At 44.2% G+C, this 20624-nt stretch overlaps 1 protein-coding gene across 2 annotated transcripts in view; it reads right to left on the bottom strand.

Annotated features, from left to right (window-relative positions):
- Positions 1 to 439: 439 nt before the first annotated feature.
- Positions 440 to 20624, bottom strand: part of acsl5 (acyl-CoA synthetase long chain family member 5) — a 62392-nt gene continuing 42207 nt past the window's right edge. The window contains exons 14-21 of one of the 2 annotated variants that reach the window (XM_038821539.1): positions 18578 to 18673; positions 18221 to 18293; positions 14122 to 14210; positions 13883 to 13999; positions 12789 to 12932; positions 10793 to 10894; positions 7724 to 7795; positions 440 to 785 (exon numbers count right to left, since the gene is read on the bottom strand). In XM_038821539.1, the coding sequence (XP_038677467.1) occupies positions 645 to 785; positions 7724 to 7795; positions 10793 to 10894; positions 12789 to 12932; positions 13883 to 13999; positions 14122 to 14210; positions 18221 to 18293; positions 18578 to 18673 (834 nt within the window). In that variant the 3' untranslated portion in view covers positions 440 to 644. Of the gene's footprint in view, positions 786 to 7720; positions 7796 to 10792; positions 10895 to 12788; positions 12933 to 13882; positions 14000 to 14121; positions 14211 to 18220; positions 18294 to 18577; positions 18674 to 20624 lie in introns of both variants that reach the window. The other variant, XM_038821540.1, reaches the window with a different exon arrangement.

A 20624-nucleotide genomic window follows, 5' to 3' on the forward strand; every position in this document is an offset into this window, starting at 1 on the left:
GCTTTTCACTGTAACTTCATTGCAGTGTTAATGTAAGACTACTTGTGACAATAAAGATTATTATTATTGATTCAACTGCTTTCCCTTTGGGAATTAGGGCATGTCTGCATCACAGAGACTTGTGGAAGGTTTAGGCAAGGAGTTAGTGGTTGTAGGTCCGTATGGGCGAGGGACTATTTTAAAATTGTTCCATGTGGAAGATCTTTCATGACTGCACTGAAGCACAAACTGATTTAAATGGTAAATAAGCTGCCTCTCCATTGGCAATTTGTATTAAATCTGAGAAAAATTGAGAGTTTAGTCTAGATTTTTCTTTTAACTAAAAGTCAGTGAAAAGTTAAGCTTGGCATCATTATATTTTGCAGGAATTGTTCCAATAGTAAGCTGGGTCCCCAATCAGTATAATCTCCCCCTTCAACTAACTGCACATGCACTGCCAGACAATTATCTTAAACCTTTAATTTTAAGCCAACAGGTTGAAACGTTGCATGTACAAACTTGTCCTTCTAAAAACCCAAGTTAAAAGACTAATTGGAGAACAATGTGCTTTAATGACTTTGGGATAATACAATTTGGGGTTGAATCTTCCACTCTGACACAGGATGGACAGGATCACGTCTCAGGGGTTCCTGGTGTATTATAAATTATGCCGTTGTGTTTTCGTAGAGATGCTCAATCTCTTTTTTGAAGTACTTGGCAAGTTCTGATCTTTTGGCCTTCAGTGTTGGAGTTAGGAGTCCATTTTCAACAGTGAACATCTCCGTATGTAGATATAGGTCTTTTACCTAAAGGGTTGGAGAAGATTTGATGCTGAGAAGTTTCTTTTTACTTTTTACCACTGACTCTCAAAAAGCAATGTGAAACCAATAGTTAGTTCATTCTGGAGCCTTGTAATTGAAAAGGATATTTTCATTTTGTATAGCAAACACATCTTCACTTAATCTACAGCAGTTTACATCCCACATCTCGGTGTGGTTTTAAAGTGTTCACTACCTCCCATATTTGTTGGAATCGGGAGTTATCCTTCGGCAGTGATGCTGAACTAGTTGGTATCTAGGGAAATTCTTCAGGAATCCAATTTTTTTTTTATTGTGCATGTTAAACAAATTTAAAAGAATATGTTCAGGCAAGCAATCACAACTTACCTAGGAAACATGGTACATTAATGGCTCAATCAAAAAAGGAAATGCTGGAAGTACAGATATGCATTCATGATACAACAGACCAAGGTTTGACCACAGCCAAAATAAAAGGAGTGCATGCAAGGTGTACCAAAATAACATTTTTCTTAGCGAAAATCAAAATGCATAGATGAATGCTGTGAAATTATAAAAAATGGAGCGATTGAACACACTATAAACTAGAACCATTTAGGAAGAGAGTCATGCATGATGGCAGGAATTTTCCAGCCCTTCACCATGGCTGGATCTTTTGGTCCTGCCGCAGGCATGTTTCTCAGTGGCGAGGGGAACATTCAACAAAACCTCTGATAGTGGCGGGACTAGAAGATCTCATTGCCCACAAATGGCAGGCCACCTCTATGAAACAGGCAAATGGGTATTTAGTTGACCTGGAAGGAAGCAGTTTGGGTCTATGCTGGCTGCTCAACTATTCACTATATTTATTAATGATGTTATAGCACAAAAATAGCAAGAATGTGGTCTAATAAGTAGTGCAGACATAGAGCCAAATGGTAGCCAGTTGGTAGCACAAAATTGAGTATTGCGGAAATGGGAGAAATGTACTATCAAAGCTTATTGTCTTTCACTCATTAGGATAGTGCGCAAGAAATTGCCAGCTGTAGCCATGGAGCATGCAGCATAGAACAGTTAATTGACCAGCTTTTGTTTTGGCAAGGCATTGCCCTGGGGGATGAACCAGGGAATTGCTGTTCCCAAGGCTTCAGTTTAGTTATTTTAAAAAGGTGAAAGTGTGAACATATTCCTTCTGTCTGCAAAGGTCAAGGCCGTGTGTGTGTGTGTGTGTGTGTGTGTGTGTGTGATTATATGTGGCGTCCAGCATGCATAACTGCCAAGCTGTAAGCCTGATTGGCAATCTTAAATTGGTTTTCAGTGTAATTCTTGGCACAATCAGGATTGGTTAGCAGGTGCTGTTTAATCAGTGAATCACATCTAATGTTGGAGACTGTTTCCTTCCACAATAATCAGTAAATGCTATCAATTAAGTTTAAAATCAGATTGTTAGATTTACATTAGATAACGACATTAAAAGGATTTAACCAAAGATAGATAGATGGAGTTAAGGTACACATCAGCCATGAGGTCTGCATAAAAGACAGATAGAGAGCGCACTCAGTAAGCTCGCACTTTTCAAGGGGACACATCCTGAGTGAGACTCATCCAGAGTGGGATTGCAACTTGGTAATTTGGTGCAGTGAGGTAATTTGGTGCAGAGTGTAAGGAGGTGCTTTTTAACCCTGGGAAGTGACTGGTAAGTAGTTTTTCTTTTCATTGTCTAATTTCTTTATTTTTATTTTGAAATTGTTGTTGTATAAGTTTACCTAAGATTTAAGACATGGCAGGAGATCCCAGACCCGTGTCATGCTCCTCGTGTGCGATGTGGGAGCTCAGGGACACGTCCACTGTCCCTGGCTCTTTCACGTGCAAGAAGTGTGTTCAGTTGCAGCTCTTGTTAGACCGCTTGACGGCTCTGGAGCTGCGGATGGACTCACTTTGGAGCATCCGCGATGCTGAGGAGGTCGTGGATAGCACGTTTAGCGAGTTGGTCACACCGCAGGTGAAAGTTACTGAGGGAGATGGCAAATGGGTGACCAAAAGACAGAGCAAGAGTAGGAAGGCAGTGCAGGTGTCCCCTGCAGTCATCTCCCTGCAAAACAGATATACCGCTTTGGATACTGTTGAGGAAGATGGCTCACCAGGGGAAGACAGCAGAGGCCAGATTCATGGCACCATGTCTGGCTCTGCTGCACAGCAGGGCAGGAAGAAAAATGGCAGGGCTATAGTGATAGGGGACTCGATTGTAAGGGGAATAGATAGGCGGTTCTGTGGACGCAATCGAGACTCCAGGATGGTATGTTGCCTCCCTGGTGCAAGGGTCAAGGATGTCTCAGAGCGGCTGCAGGACATTCTGGGGGGGGGGGGGGGGGGGGGGGGGGAATGGTGCACAACCAGCTGTCGTGGTGCACATAGGCACCAACGATATAGGTAAAGAAACGGGATGAGGTCCTACAAGCGGAATTCAGGGAGTTAGGAGTTAAACTAAAAAGTAGGACCTCAAAGGTAGTAATCTCGGGATTGCTACCAGTGCCACGAGCTAGTCAGAGTAGGAATGTCAGAATAGATAGGATGAATGCGTGGCTCGATGGTGCAAGAGGGAGGGATTCAAATTCCTGGGGCATTGGGACCGGTTCTGGGGGAGGTGGGACCAGTACAAACCGGACGGTCTGCACCTGGGCAGGACTGGAACCGATGTCCTGGGGGGGTGTTTTCTAGAGCTGTTGGGGAGGGTTTAAACTAATGTGGCAGGGGGATGGGAACCGATGCAGGAAGTTGGAAGGTAATAAAACAGTGACAGAAGCAAAAGAAAGTAAGGGGAAAAGTGCAAGGCAGAGAAGACAGTCAAAAATCTAAAAGGGCGACAGTACAAGGTACAGTGACTGAGGGGAGCTCAGTGAATAGGCCCAGTAATAACAAAAGGAATAAAACTGGAGATGTTAAGATTCAAAACAGAGGTAAAAAAACCAACATAAGTGTACTTTACCTGAATGCTCGTAGTATTCGGAATAAAGTAAATGAGTTGCTGGCACAAATCATCGTAAATTACTATGATTTAGTGGCCATTACTGAAACATGGTTAAAGGATGGTCACGACTGGGAGTTAAATATCCGAGGGTATCAAACTATTCGGAAGGACAGAGTGGATGGTAAGGGAGGTGGTGTTGCTCTGTTATTTAAGGATGACATCGGTGCTATGGAGGATAAGGTTGAATCCATTTGGGTGGAAATCAGGAATAGTAAGGCGAAAAAGTCACTGATAGGAGTAGTCTATCGGCCACCAAATAGTAACGTTATGGTGGGGCAGGCAATAAACAAAGAAATAACTGATGCATGTAGAAATGGTACAGCAGTTATCATGGGGGATTTTAATCTACATGTCGATTGGTTTAACCAGGTCGGTCAAGGCAACCTTGAGGAGGAGTTTATAGAATGTATCCGCGATAGTTTCCTAGAACAGTATGTAATGGAACCTACGAGGGAACAAGCGGTCCTAGATCTTGGACCGTGTAATGACACATTGTAAGGGGAATAGATAGGCGGTTCTGTGGACACAATCGAGACTCCAGGATGGTATGTTGCCTCCCTGGTGCAAGGGTCAAGGATGTCTCAGAGCGGCTGCAGGACATTCTGGGGGGGGGGGGGGGGGGGGGGGGGGGGGGGGGGAATGGTGCACAACCAGCTGTCGTGGTGCACATAGGCACCAACGATATAGGTAAAGAAACGGGATGTGTAATGTGTAATGAGACAGGATTGATTCATGATCTCATAGTTAGGGATCCTCTCGGAAGGAGCGATCACAATATGGTGGAATTTAAAATACAGATGGAGGGTGAGAAAGTAAAATCAAATACTAGTGTTTTGTGTTTAAACAAAGGAGATTACAAGGGGATGAGAGAAGAACTAGCTAAGGTAGACTGGGAGCTAAGACTTTATGGTGGAACAGTTGAGGAGCAGTGGAGAACCTTCCAAGCGATTTTTCACAGTGCTCAGCAAAGGTTTATACCAACAAAAAGGAAGGACGGTAGAAAGAGGGAAAATCGACCGTGGATATCTAAGGAAATAAGGGAGAGTATCAAATTGAAGGAAAAAGCATATAAAGTGGCAAAGATTGCTGGGAGATTAGAGGACTGGGAAATCTTTAGGGGGCAACAGAAAGCTACTAAAAAAGCTATAAAGAAGAGTAAGATAGAGTATGAGAGTAAACTTGCTCAGAATATAAAAACAGACAGTAAAAGTTTTTACAAATATATAAGACAAAAAAGAGTGGCTAAGGTAAATATTGGTCCTTTAGAGGATGAGAAGGGAGTTTTAATAATGGGAAATTAGGAAATGGCTGAGGAACTGAACAGGTTTTTTGGGTCGGTCTTCACAGTGGAAGACACAAATAACATGCCAGCGACTGATAGAAATGAGGCTATGACAGGTGAGGACCTTGAGAGGATTGTTATCACTAAGGAGGTAGTGATGGGCAAGCTAATGGGGCTAAAGGTAGACAAGTCTCCTGGCCCTGATGGAATGCATCCCAGAGTGCTAAAAGAGATGGCTAGGGAAATTGCAGATGCACTAGTGATAATTTACCGAAATTCACTAGACTCTGGGGTGGTCCCGGTGGATTGGAAATTAGCAAACGTGACACCGCTGTTTAAAAAAGGTGGTAGGCAGAAAGCAGGAAATTATAGGCCAGTGAGCTTAACTTCAGTAGTAGGGAAGATGCTGGAATCTATCATCATGGAAGAAATAGCGTGGCATCTGGATAGAAATTGTCCCATTGGGCAGACGCAGCATGGGTTCATAAAGGGCAGGTCATGCCAACTAATTTAGTGGAATTTTTTGAGGACATTACCAGTGCAGTAGATAACGGGGAGCCGATGGATGTGGTGCCACACAAAAGGTTGCTGCATAAGATAAAGATGCATGGCATTAAGGGTAAAGTAGTAGCATGGATAGAGGATTGGTTAATTAATAGAAAGCAAAGAGTGGGGATTAATGGGTGTTTCTCTGGTTGGCAATCAGTAGCTAGTGGTGTCCCTCAGGGATCCGTGTTGGGCCCACAATTGTTCACAATTTACATAGATGATTTGGAGTTGGGGACCAAGGGCAATGTGTCCAAGTTTGCGGATGACACTAAGATGCGTGGTAAAGCGAAAAGTGCAGAGGATACTGGAAGTCTGCAGAGGGATTTGGATAGGTTAAGTGAATGGGCTAGGGTCTGGCAAATGGAATACAATGTTGACAAATGTGAGGTTATCCATTTTGGTAGGAATAACAGCAAACGGGATTATTATTTAAACGATAAAATATTAAAGCATGCTGCTGTGCAGAGAGACTTGGGTGTGCTAGTGCATGAGTCACAGAAGGTTGGTTTACAGGTGCAACAGGTGATTAAGAAGGCAAATGGAATTTTGTCCTTCATTGCTAGAGGGATGGAGTTTAAGACTAGGGAGGTTGTGTTGCAATTGTATAAGGTGTTAGTGAGGCCACACCTGGAGTATTGTGTTCAGTTTTGGTCTCCTTACTTGAGAAAGGACGTACTGGCGCTGGAGGGTGTGCAGAGGAGATTCACTAGGTTAATCCCAGAGCTGAAGGGGTTGGATTATGAGGAGAGGTTGAGTAGACTGGGACTGTACTCGTTGGAATTTAGAAGGATGAGGGGGGATCTTATAGAAACATTTAAAATTATGAAGGGAATAGATAGGATAGATGCAGGCAGGTTGTTTCCACTGGCGGGTGACAGCAGAACTAGGGGGCATAGCCTCAAAATAAGGGGAAATAGATTTAGAACTGAGTTTAGGAGGAACTTCTTCACCCAAAGGGTTGTGAATCTATGGAATTCCTTGCCCAGTGAAGCAGTTGAGGCTCCTTCATTACATGTTTTTAAGATAAAGATAGATAGTTTTTTGAAGAATAAAGGGATTAAGGGTTATGGTGTTCGGGCCGGAAAGTGGAGCTGAGTCCACAAAAGATCAGCCATGATCTCATTGAATGGCGGAGCAGGCTCGAGGGGCCAGATGGCCTACTCCTGCTCCTAGTTCTTATGTTCTTATGTTCTTATGATCTAATTCAATGGTGGAAAATGTTAGAGGGGCTGACTGTCCTAATCCTGTTATAAACGCAGAATTTAGAAGAGACACAAACCATTTGTTTTAACTAATTTAAATGCTTTTCAACTAAGTTAACTAAGATCTGCCCTGAGAGCAGTATGGGACCCTGCTTAAAGAAGCACTCTCAAATTGAATGTAGTGTGGATCACCAACCAGTTCTTCCTGTCCACATTCACACAAAGTAGATGGATTGCTCTGTTGCATATAATAGATTGTGGGTAGTGTCAGCTGCCTTTGTCCGTTTGTAACAGTCAAGGCCAGATGCCTTCAACCCCTGTAAGGAAACCAACGCAGCCACTTAACCTAGGACATGGATGTGTACTATCAGTCAAATGTGGAGCGAGGCAGAAGAAAGCACAGCATACTTGGTGCTGCCAGTGTGATAAATTGTTAGGGACATTGGGGGGGAAATGCAATGCATCAGGCCTGGAGATTACAATAGTGAGCCTTTTTTTTAACGGGGTGGGGGGGGAGGCGGGGTTATAGGTTGGATACTTAGATATTTTGGCCAAAAGTAAACCTGGATTTAACTGACGAAAGGAGAGCACTGGACACGCATTTATAATGCAGTGACTGGCGCACGGCTACAATGTTCCAGCAAGATGATATTATATATTAAAAACAGTTGCAGGTTTGTGTTTATATTTACCTGGCTCTGAATTTGAAAATCACAGACAGGAAAGAAAGGTCTTGATCCACTTGAAACATCGTGCATTTTTTTTAAAAAAGCCAGTAATATTTCAGTGACTGACAGAGATGTAATAGAATCAGAGAGGGGATTAATTATTGTAACGTGATTCAAATAGTTCAGTGACGTTTATAGTGCTGTGTTTTCCTGCAGTAACTATTTTGGACCTTATGTACCTGTTCGAACGATTTTAGTCCAGCTTCTTTTCCCAGTTTAACCATGTCTTCTAGAATAACCTTCTTTACTTCCTAAAAATGGATGGAAAAAAAATGAAGACCATTACAAGCTTTGATACTTCTTTGTACATTGGCAAAAGTGAATCAAATATATTGGAACAAACCAGGTAGTTCAACTCTTATTTCATTAAGCTCTGGATTCTTTCATGGGGGAGAGAATTTATATTTTATTTCTTAAGCAGCACCGACAGTTTACTCAATATCCTGCAAAAGAGATGAGTAACGAGGCAAGTTGGCCTATTAACCATCAGGGTTGTAAACAAAAAAAATACCTTGTGAAAACTAATCTAATTCAAACTAATGAATCACTCTCCTGCAATCTCCCAATTCCATTGATTAGACTGTTCTTCTGACAAGGGAATAGGAGTAAATACAATTGTACCCCCTCTGCAATAGAAATGACAGCTATTACTTCAGCAATATGTGGAATATCAGAACTTAATAACTCAACTTAAATCTACCATCAGTTGATTCAAACCTAGAAACACTATAGAACATAGAAAAATACAGCACAGAACAGGCCCTTCGGCCCACGATGTTGTGCCGAATCTTTGCCCTAGATTAATCATAGATTATCATAGAATTTACAGTGCAGAAGGAGGCCATTTGGCCCATCGAGTCTGCACCTGCTCTTGGAAAGAGCACCCTACCCAAGGTCAACACATCCACCCTATCCCCATAACCCAGTAACTCCACCCAACACTAAGGGCAATTTATCATGGCCAATCCACCTAACCTGCACATCTTGGACTGTGGGAGGAAACCGGAGCACCCGGGGGAAACCCACACACACATGGGGAGGAAGTGCAGACTCCGCACAGACAGTGACCCAAGCCGGAATCGAATCTGGGACCCTGGAACTGTGAAGCAATTGTGCTATCCACAATGCTACCGTGCTGCCCTTAAGAACAAATTAATCTACACTCCATCATTCTACCGTAATCCATGCACCTATCCAATTGCCGCTTGAAGGTCCCTAATATTTCCGACTCAACTACTTCCACAGGCAGTGCAGTGAATTGTGGTCACTACCTCCAAAATGCTCCCCCACTAACAAATCTATCACTTGCCCTGGTTCATTACCAAGTACCAAATCCACTATGGCCTCCCCTCTGGTCGGACAATCTACATACTGTGTTAGAAAAGCTTCCTGGACACACTGCACAAACACCACCCCATCCAAACTATTTGATCTAAAGAGTTTCCACTCAATGTTTGGGAAGTTGAAGTCACCCATGACTACTACCCTGTGACTTCTGCACCTTTCCAAAATCTGTTTCCCAATCTGTTCCTCCACATCTCTGCTGCTATTGGGGGGCCTATAGAAAACTCCCAACAAGGTGACTGCTCCTTTCCTATTTCTGACTTCAACTCCATTTCATACTTCCTCAGTAGGCAGATCCTCCTCGAACTGCCTTTCTGCAGCTGTTATACTATCTCTAATTAACAATGCCACCCCCCCCCCCCCCCACACCTCTTTTACCACCCTCCCTAATCTTATTGAAACATCTATAACCAGTGACCTCCAACAACCATTTCTGCCCCTCTTCTATCCAAGTTTCCGTGATGGCCACCACATCGTAGCCCCAAGTACTGATCCATGCCTTAAGTTCACCCACCTTATTCCTGATGCTTCTTGCTTTGAAGAATACACACTTCAACCCATCTCCGTGCCTGCAAGTACTCTCCTTTGTCAGTGTTCCCTTCCCCACTGCCTCACTACGTGCTTTGGCGACCTGAATATCGGCTACCTTATTTGCTGGACTACAAATCCGGTTCCCATTCCCCTGCCAAATTAGTTTAAACCTTCCCGAAGAGTACTAGAAAACCTCCCTCCCAGGATATTGGTGCCCCTCTGGTTCAGATGCAACCCGTCCTGCTTGTACAGGTCCCACCTTCCCCAGAATGCACTCCAATTATCCAAATACCTGAAGCCCTCCCTCCTACACCATTCCTGCAGCCACGTGTTCAACTGCACTCTCTCCCTATTCCTAGCCTTGCTATCACGTGGCACCGGCAACAAACCAGAGATGACAACTCTGCCTGTCCTGGCCTTTAACTTCCAGCCTAACTCCCTAAACTTGTTTATTACCTCCTCACCCCTTTTCCTACCTACGTCGTTGGTACCAATGTGCACCATGACTTCTGACTGCTCACCCTCCCCCTTCAGAATCCTGAAGACACGATCCGAGACATCCCTGGCACCCGGGAGTCAACATGCCTTCCGGGAGTCACGCTCGCGACCACAGAATGTCCTATCTATTCCCCTAACCATTGAATCTCCTATTACTATTGCTTTTCTATTCTCCCCCTTCCCTTCTGAGTCCCAGAGCCAGACTCAGTGCCAGAGACCTGGCCGCTAGGGCTTTCCCCCGGTAGATCATCCCCCGCCACCAGCATCCAAAACGGTATACTTGTTTTGAAGGGGAACGGCCACGAGGGATCCCTGCACTGTCTGCCTTTTTGTTTTCTTTCCCCTGACTGTAACCCAGCTACTCTTGTCCTGTACCTTGGGTGTGGTTACCTCCCTGTAACTCTTCTCTATAACCCCCTCTGCCTCCCGGATGATCCGAAGTTCATCCAGCTCCAGTTCCCTAACATGGTCTCAGAGGAGCTGGAGTTGGGTGCACTTCCCGCAGGTATAGTCAGCGGGGACACCGGTGGTATCCCTCACCACCCACATTCTACAGGAGGAGCATGCAACTGCCCTAGCCTCCATCCCCTCTTACCTTACTGAATATAGCTGCCCTGTGGACCAATTGGACCTCCGCCCTCCGACTCTGCTCCCAGTCAGCTGCACTCTCTTTAAACACCTGGCTCCCTTCTCGCTCTTTGAGGAAATGAAATGAAAGATGAACCTTACTCCCTCCTCAGTCACCAAACTCTCACTATCGCACTCAAATGCACCAAATTCAGCACTCAGTGCAAAACCATATATGAGGGGGTTGCAAGTTCTCTTGCTGGTATAAAATCTTGAGAGCTACAATAAGAAACTAAAAAAAAACGTACTGGATTCTTGCATTGTGCTTGGTAGGAGCCTTCAAATCCTTTACTTGCAGTAAATTCTGGAAGTACCTCTGGGTCAGGCACAACAATGGCTATTAAATGAGACTGGAAGGGGGAAGTAAAAGGGTACAAGATAATTAATTCAGTCAAAGTGAAAATAAATCCTTTCCAAAAGCCTATGCAGCAACCTACTGTTAAAATACCAAAATTGCCCCAGGGCCTTTTTCAAGAAGGTAACGAGTAGTATCATGGGGTATGTGTGGGCACATGGCACCCCGAGAGTTAGAAGGGTCTTTTTGGAGCGGAGTAGGGATAGTGGAGGGCTGGCGTTACCCAACCTTTCAGGATATTACTGGGCGGCAAATACATCGATGGTACGAAAGTGGATGATGGAAGGGGAGGGGGCAGCCTGGAAGCGCATGGAGAGGGCGTCCTGCGGCAACATAAGCTTAGGGGCACTGGTAACGGCACCATGGCCGCTCCCTCCCACGAGGTATACCACGAGCCCGGTGGTGGCGGCCACCCTCAAGATCTGGGGGCAGTGGAGGCGACACAGGGGGGAAGTGGGAGGTCTGATAGGGGCACCACTAAGAGGGAACCACAGATTTGCGCCGGGAAACACAGGAGGGGGATTCCAGAGCTGGCAGAGGGCGGGTATTAGACAACTGAGGGACTTGTTTATAGAGGGGAGGTTTGCGAGCCTGGGAGAGCTGGAGGAGAAATTTGGGCTCCCCCCGGGGAACACGTTCAGGTACCTCCAAGTGAAGGCATTTGCCAGACGACAGGTAGCGGGGTTCCCCGCGCTCCCCGACAGGGGGGTGAGTGATAGGGTGCTATCAGGGGTCTGGGTCGGGGAGGGGAAGATCTCGGACATCTATAAGATTATGCAGGAGGTGGAGGAGGTACCAGTAGAGGAGCTGAAAGATAAGTGGGAGTTAGAGCTGGGGGAACAGATAGAGGACGGGACATGGGCAGACGCCCTGGAGAGGGTCAACTCGTCGTCGTCATGTGCGAGACTAAGTCTCATTCAATTTAAGGTACTGCATAGAGCCCACATGACGGGGACAAGGATGAGTCGGTTTTTCGGGGGTGAAGACAGGTGTATTAGATGTTCGGGAAGCCCTGCGAATCATGCACATATGTTTTGGGCATGTCCGGCACTGGAGGAGTTCTGGAAGGGGGTGGCAGGGACGGTGTCGAGAGTGGTGGGGTCCAGGGTCAAGCCAGGATGGGGACTTGCGATCTTCGGGGTTGGGGTGGAACCGGGGGTACAGGAGGCGAGGGAGGCTGGAATATTAGCCTTTGCGTCCTTGGTGGCTCGGAGGAGGATCCTGATTCAGTGGAGGGACGAAAGGCCTCCGAGTGTTAACACCTGGTTAAACGACATGGCAAACTTCATCCAACTGGAAAGGATCAAATTCGCCCTGAGAGGGTCGGTGCAGGGGTTTTCCAGGCGATGGCAACCCTTCCTAGACCTCTTGGATCAGAGATAGAAACTGAGGCCATGACAGCAGCAACCCGGGAGGGGAGGGGAGGGCGGGAGGGGGGGGGGGGGGGGGGGGGGGGGGGGGGACAACGACGAAGGAAGTACGGTAGCGGCGGTGGCACGGGCAAGGCCTGCCCGAGGACGCTGCTAGAAATGATAAGTTGGTCTGACTGTCGGTTCGCCGGCGGGGGGGGGGGGGGGGGGGATTTTTTTTTTTTTTTTTTCTTTTTCTTGTTAAGTAGGGGGGTTTGACTTTGTTTTGTTATAATTGAAATGTAAATGTAGGGGGGGTTAAAATGTTTGTATTTTGAAAAATTCAATAAAAATTATTTTAAAAAAAAAAAAAATACCAAAATTGTTCAACTCGCCAAAAGAAAAAAAACAAACAATTTAAATTAGACAAGTTAAATCATTGGCTAAGTAGATTTCTTTGTTTAATGGTATATATGCAAAGCTGTAATATCGAAAATAGTGATAGGACTCTATGTAAAACAAAAGGGATTTAAATAATACCTTCAAGCTGTCTCCATGCACAAAGATTTGGGCTACAGGAGCACTCCGAATATATATATTCTCAATTCTCTCTGGTGCAATATATTCTCCTTGAGCTAGTTTAAATATATTCTTCTTCCTGTCAATTATTTTCAGTGTTCCATTCTGAAAAGGCAAAAGTGAGATTGCTTTAATAACAATTTTTTTTTAAAAGCATGCAAGAAAAACCCAGATTCTCTAACCAACATTAAAAGCAAAAATGTGAATCGTCAGAGCTTTTACTCATTAGCAAACCCTTTTCATCTGTTAACAACTGAATCACCTTTGCCCATTATTTCCCGTCTAATCTTCTAACATTCATTAGCCTTAACTAGTCTGGACAGGTGCATTGCAGCTAAAGACACTGGTTCAGTTAATTATCCAAGCCTAAACAAGCCTCTTCAGATAAAATTAATAAGCAATTGATTAATTAAATTGAGAACAACAAGTTTTTCCTCTGCATTTGGAGCTAATTAGCTGTAACAGCAACTATTCTCCAATTCAGTTGTGATAATTGCTGACAAATTTGGAATTTAAATCCAAACTCTCTATTCAAAAGATTTCTGCATGGAGCAGCAACACTCTGTAAAAAAGATATTTCAGTGGGCCTTCCATGCATGTGGTTGGTATTTGGGAAATTTAGTCTTAGTAACCATGCACTGTACAATTTCCAGCATTTAAGTCCACAGCAAATTACAGATTGAATTAGCACAGCAACATGACAAGATAACATTCATAAAGGAGTCTTCCGGAAGCAATTGAGGCTGCATAATTGATCATTTGGGCAATATTCTGAAGAGGGGAGAGGAATGAAAAGGGCTAAACAGGTACTTAGATCGTTGGTTCAACATTGAGATCCTTGGATGACATCCTTACCGCAGAGTTTGTGTAACCAATAATTTTCAGCAGAAATGGGAATAGATCTGAAAGTGTGCAACCCCAATCGTTTTTAGAAATTTGTGTATTACCTTTTTGGGTTGTGACACACTAGTTAAACAAGCCTGGGATTAGATTACAATGGCATCCAGTAAGTAACCTTGTTTTGTGAAGTTACACAGAAGGAAATAAAAACTTACAAACAGCCATTTTCCAATGTCCCCTGTGTGGAGCCATCCATCTGCGTCTATAGTTTCAGCTGTCCTTTCTGGGTCTTTCAGGTAACCTCGGAACACGTTTGAGCCTTTGATGCAGACCTAGAATAGAAAAGCCCACAAGGCATCATCAAATATCTGTATTTCAGCATACAAACATGGTCTGCTCAATTTTAATATCTGTATTTCAGCATACAAACATGGTGTGCTCCATTTTTCATTACCTCTCCCTCTCCATTAGCAGCAAAGTAATTCATGTCTTCAACATCAACTAATTTCACAATATTGCAGGGAATTGGTGCACCAACATGGCCTAGAAGGAAAAGTACATGAGACAGCTTGGGTCAGTACTCCAGACTGACAATTTCATCAACATATCTCCTCAAAGATGCACAAGGAAAACGGGTCAGGCCACTTTCGTGGGTTTGTATTTGGATCTGTCAATATTCACTATACATTTGTCCTGAAAGCACAGATTACCAGAAAAGATCGTCCAATTGCTTGCCTAGGGGTATGGAATATAAGAATATGGTACCCATTCCTAGAAATCATGGTGGTGTGCAAATCAGGATGTTGAATGTTTTTATACAACTATTAAAGGTGTATAAAGTTTCTATGTGTAGTCTCAAAACTTAAAAGCTGAAAATAATTGTAATAACCCTCTGAAGTCAATCAATCTTGTTGGGTGTTTGTAATTGCAACCTAGGCAATTCTTAAAATGCACATTGGTGCAACATTTGTCAATTTTCTCCATTGAGAAAGCGAGAGGTGTCACAGCAATAGCTACTTTGTTCTTGAACCAAATTGTGGTTCCAATTCAACCCGTCTCAATTTCCATCTCCTACAATGGTTCAGATTTCTCTGCCTTAATCACCTCTGATAGCCTCAAATTCCATCTAGGGGTTCTTTTTCTCTCCTATAGGTTGCCCCGTGGCAAATGTAGCAATAGCATGGAGTCAGCTTTCATATGAATGGTTTCAATACTCAGTTTTTCTTCACATGACTGCAAGGGATTTTATCACTGCTGTCACGCATTACATTCTTAATAATCTTATTACAACTCAATTTTGGAAAATTCACAGTCATAATCTGTTGCCACCAGAAATTTCTCCCTTAGCTTCAGATCCTGTTCACCTTCCCAAATGACTACTCAACCATAACCAATAAGCAGTCTCATTGCAGCGGCTGAGCACCAACACTCAAGACACTTCTTCCTGCCTCATGGATCATGACCCCATCACCGAACATCAAGCCATTGTTTCCAGGACTATCATTGACCTCACCTTCTCCAGAGACCTTCATTCCAGTCTCTAACCTCAGTCCCCCAACCCCGCAGGCCCCATTTCTACTTCCTTCCCAAAATCCACAAACAGGAATGTCCTGGCAGACCATCACATCAACCTGTTCCTTCCCTACTGAACTTATTTCTTTCTTTTGCGATTCTTCTGGCACCCTAAGTTATTTCAACTATTTCCAGTTCCCTGGCCCTCACCACCACCTCTTCACTATGGATGTCCAATCCTTCTACACCTCCATACCCCACCAGAACTCTTGGCTTTTTCCTTGAATGGAGGCCCAAACAATCCACATGCACCACCACACTCCTCCACCTGGCTGAACTTATCTGCTCATTGAACAATTTCTCCCTCCACTTGTCTCACTTTCTCTAGATAAAAAGGTTGTTGGCTATGGACATAACCTCCTTGTTCCGGTCCTATTCGGGACTCCTCCTGCAACTTTTCTTGTCACATCGATGACAATCAGTGCTACTTCATGATCTCCAAATTCTACCACTCTTGTACTTGGTCCATCTCTGACAATGCCCTTTCTTTTCTTGATTTATCTATCTCCATTTCTGGTGACAGACTATCTACCCAATATTCATTACAGGCTCATTGACTCCCACAGCTACCTTGAGTAAACCTCTTCAGACCCTTTCTCCCATTTTCTCCCTCTGCATTGCACCTCCTCCAATGATGCTACCTTCCACAATGGTGCCTCTGATAGGTCTTCCTTTTTCCTCAGTCAAGGATTCTTCCCCAGTGTGATGCGCAAGACTCAACACTGTCCGACCAATTTCCCACACTTCTGCCTTCACCCCTTCCCCTCCCTCCCAGAAGGATGACGGTGTTCCCTTCTCATTTCCACCCTACAAGCCTCCATCTTCAAAGTATCAGCTGTCACCATTACCACCAACTCTAGCACGGTAATCGTCATGGTATTGTCCCCTCACAACCTCTGTCAGCATTCTGAAGGGACCATTCTCTTTATGACACCAGGTCCACTCCAACACCTCATCCCCCTCACCCGCTAATTGCAGAAGGTGTAACACCTGCCCTTTAAGATCCTCCCTCCTCACCATCAAAGCCTTAAACACTCCTTCCAGGTGAAGCACTTGCACTTCTTTCAATTTAGTCTACTATATTCGCTGCTCACAATGTGGTCTCTACATTGGGGAGACCAAACACAGGCGTTCTGCAAAGTCGTCACACAGTCTTCACTCAGTCCTCAAGTTTGACCTCCAACCTTCCTATCCTTGCCATTTCAATTCACCATTTTGCTCTCCTCCTCAAATTGCTGTCCTTTACCTGCTCCAGTGAAGCTTAACGCCAGCTGGAGGAGCAGCATCTCATCTTCCAATTAAGCACTTTATAAACTTCTGGATTCCACATTTGAGTTCAACAACTTTTGACCATGAACTTTGTCCACCATTTAGAATTCCAACACGACCGAACCCCACCTCCCCACAAATCAGCCCTACCTTGCTCTCATGTTTTGCTTTCTGACAGTATGGATCCATTTTTATGCTATGAACACATTCTGTTACTTTGCTTTCAGACAGTGCTGACCTACATTCTGCTTTAACCTCCTCTCTGATCTGAAGATTTCATCATTATAGAATCCTTACAAAGAAACCATTCGGCCCATCGGGTCAGACCCTCCAAAATGCATCCTACCCAGGGCCACTCGTCCGTGCTATCCCTGTAACTCCACCTAACCGTGGATGCCAAGGGACAATTTAGCAAGGCCAGTACAGCTAACCTATTATCAGTACTCCTCCCTTTGTCATTCAATCTCTCCTACACTCCAACCTGTCCCCTGACCTATTTTGGTCGACTTGCCCCTATATTTTCCCTCCTTCCCCTTTCAACAGCACACAGCACATCATCTTTCTATTGGACTTGAAATGTTCACACTTCTCTCTCCAGATGTAACCAGAGCAGAATTATTCCAGCATTTTCTGTTTTTATTTCAGTTTCCAAACATCTGTATATTTTGCTTTTATTATGCAGTCTCATTGCTTGGTTGAAACAAATTCCACATCTGAAGCTCCAAAACCCATTTTCAACTCTGAAATAATTATCGTGACTTCAGTCCTCAATTTCCACTAAAACTCTCATCCAACCATCACCAAATTGGATTCTTCCCCCAACCATCTTTCCCCCTGCATTGGCCAATTCATGTCTCCACTTTACACAAATGGCAGCTCACCCAGACCGGCACTTGCATCTTACCTTACACAAAAAAGAAAATCCCACCTATTACAAACATTCAACAATACTGTAGTGATATGCATAAACAAGTGTATGTGTAAATATGTATAGCCTCCGACCAGTAGGTGTCAGGCAAGTATTAGCATGTGACACTGGAGTAAGTCTGGAGGAGAAACCATCGTGGTCAGTCGTGTTTGTATTAGTTCCAGTTTGATAGCATTAATTTCTTACCATCAGTTTATTATTCTATAATAAAATTAACTAGTCTTGAGCTAAATGCTCTTTAGTACGCTGACTCAGTAATTGTCTCTGTACAAGAACATAACAAATATTAGTTTGTTTTAAAATGGGATGGTTGATTTTTGTTCGCCAAAAGGAATACAGGGCAAAGCCACTTCTATGGAATTAGGTCACAGATTGGCCTTGATCTCATTGAATGACAGCACAGGCTTGAGGGGTTGAATTGCCTACTCTTCTTATGTTGCCTGTGTCTCAGTGTATGGATTTCAAAAATCCTTAAAGCTCAACAGTTTTTCCCTTTAAATCCACAGTCTCCTCCAGCCCCATGTCCTTATCTACATTTCATGTTTTTTCAACTCTGGCAGTCAGTTTCTCTAGGATGGTTTCCATTATCTTAACAGAGCCACAGAATAAAGTTCAAAACAGTTAGTGAATTAAGAGGTTCATTTACTCATAGCCCAATTCTAAAATCAGCACCACGAGACAGATAACGTTGATCTGGATCAAGATTTAAAGCGAATATCAATTGATACTTAGATTCTTCGAGCGGAGACTGGGTGGGAGCGGGGCGGTCTGCAAATTGGATTACCTGCAGTAGAATCCCCAACCATTGAGATGGTGCATCCAGCAGTGCATTCAGTTTGTCCATATGCTTCAAAAATCTAGACAAGAAAAAACAAACAACTAGATCCCAGCTTACCAGGTGTTTTGAAGTAACACAAACTAATTTACCATTATTTGAGAAAGCATCACAGATTTATGTACTCAGAAAACCACACTTTTTAGGCCTCCTTCCGCCTCAGACATTTTCAGAAACACAGTTTGCACTCATTTTGTTTTTAAAGGCAAACCTACAAATAATTAAAACAGTTTGCAATACCGAATTAAAATCTGAAGTGAGAGCAGATGGATAAGAAAGCATAATCAGTCTAGAATCTATACTCACTTGACAACCCAGTGCCGCTCGAAGGAATGTCAGAACAGAAGGAGAGATAGGAGCAGCTCCTGTTACCACGAGACGGACACGTCCACCCATTGCAGCCTTTGGTACACATGATTCAAAAAAGAGAAAGAATGAATTATTTGAGTGTGAATCTAAGACATGCAACTTATTGGCAGTGATTCTTAGGAATGGTGCTTTCCTCATGTATAGTCTAATATATTTAAAATTTTGCGTTCATTTCAGTAGAGTCAGATTCATTGTGGCACAGGAGGACAGCATTTGGCCCATTAAGTCCATCCAGGCTCTCTAGCCGCTTTATTCTGCTCTACCCCATAGCCCTGGAAGTTTATTTCCCACAAGTGCCTAACCAATTTCCTTTTGATTATCTCTTCTTCCACTACCCTCGTAAGCAGCAAGATCCAGGTCAATATCACACACTGCATTTAAAAAGTCAAGGGTTATGGGGGAAGGCAGATCAATATGAGGTTATTAAATGGCGGAGCTGGCTTGAGAAACCGAATCCTGCTCCTATTCCTTATGATCTGAGAAGTTCTTCCTCTCAGAAGCACGCTGCCCCTGCCCCAACCTGCAACCCTGCATCTCTTGCCTAAAATCTTAATTACATGCCTCCCAGACATTGAACCATCTGCTGACGGGATAGTCCTTTCTCTGCCTTATTTAAAAGCTGTAATAATCTTGTACACCTTTATTAAATTTTTCCTTTGCAAACAATCCCTGCTCCTCTGACCTAACCTTGTAGTTAAACCGTTTTGGTAAATCGCCTCCACACTCGGTGATCAAAGGCAGAGGCAATATTTTAGTTGAGCATAATCAGAGCTTTATACAAGATTCAGCATTGCCTTTCTGCTTTTATACTCAATACTTCCATTTATGAAGTCAAAGATTCCGTATACTTTGCTGATTATTGTCTCATGCTAATTATTGTCTCAGTATGTCCTGCCATCTACAGAAACTCATGCCCATGATGCTGTCTCAACACCATCCAACCCCAACTCCCTGCATATACTTTAGAATATGGTACAAAGTATATATTGTTTGGAAGTACAGAATTGAATATTACTGAAAAGGCATACATGTCGGGCATGATTTTTCCACCAGATTGCACCTGGCGCCGATCCAGTTCTGCCAGGAGCATTGCATGAGGGGCCCAAAATGGTCTTTGCGCTGGGCACAAAACTGCACCAGTCACCCGACACACGGTGCCCAATACAATCCAGATCACATCCTGCTGGGCATGATCTGCTCATTTAAGTATGCACGGGTTGTTGAGGCTGTATTCTCCCGGCTTCTGGGAGTCACCAACTGCACCGGCGAGGCCTCACCTGGGTGCCGATTAGTGTGGAGACCAGGTATGTTGCCCACTCTGGGGGTCTCTGAGGCTAGTGGAGTGCCCTGGATCGGCACTGCCAGTCAGGGGCAGTGCCTGGGTGTCAGGTTGGCTTTGCCAGGGTGGCACTGCCAAAGATCAGGGCCTGGAGGGGAGGGGGGGAGGATGTACATGAATTGAGGGGGTGAGAAGGAGGGTCATGAAGATTGAGGGTGGTGGGGGTTTTCTGAAATGAGGCCCTAGCGGTGGGGGAGGGTACGGGGGAGAGCCTCAGCGACGCCATAGCAGGTGTGCTCAGTTGGGGAGGGGGTGATGCCCATGTCTACAGCGGGTCACATTGTCTGTGGATGGCGGTGTGGGGGATCCACAAGCTCACTTAGAGATCGAGGCACCCTTTCAATAAGCATCCCAATCTCTGAGGAACCGGTCTAGCCAGCGAGTTTAGTTCGCCGCTGTAGAAAAAAACTTCTATATGTGGGCTTGACCAGTGAGAAACTCCCCAAGCCCCCAAAAAATGATTAAATGTGGGTGACTACAGGTCTGGACTTCATCCAAAAAGCAAGCGGGAAACATTCTGCTCAACTCGCCCAAAATTACACAGAGTCATTTTTTGGGAGAATCGCACCCGTTGTTGTCCACTCATCTAGACAAAAGCAAGAATGCCAAATTGCAAACAAACAAATCGCAACAATTTGTACTACA

The sequence above is a fragment of the Scyliorhinus canicula genome, chromosome 16 (assembly GCF_902713615.1).
Source record: "Scyliorhinus canicula chromosome 16, sScyCan1.1, whole genome shotgun sequence".
Classification (NCBI taxonomy): Eukaryota; Metazoa; Chordata; class Chondrichthyes; order Carcharhiniformes; family Scyliorhinidae; genus Scyliorhinus; species Scyliorhinus canicula.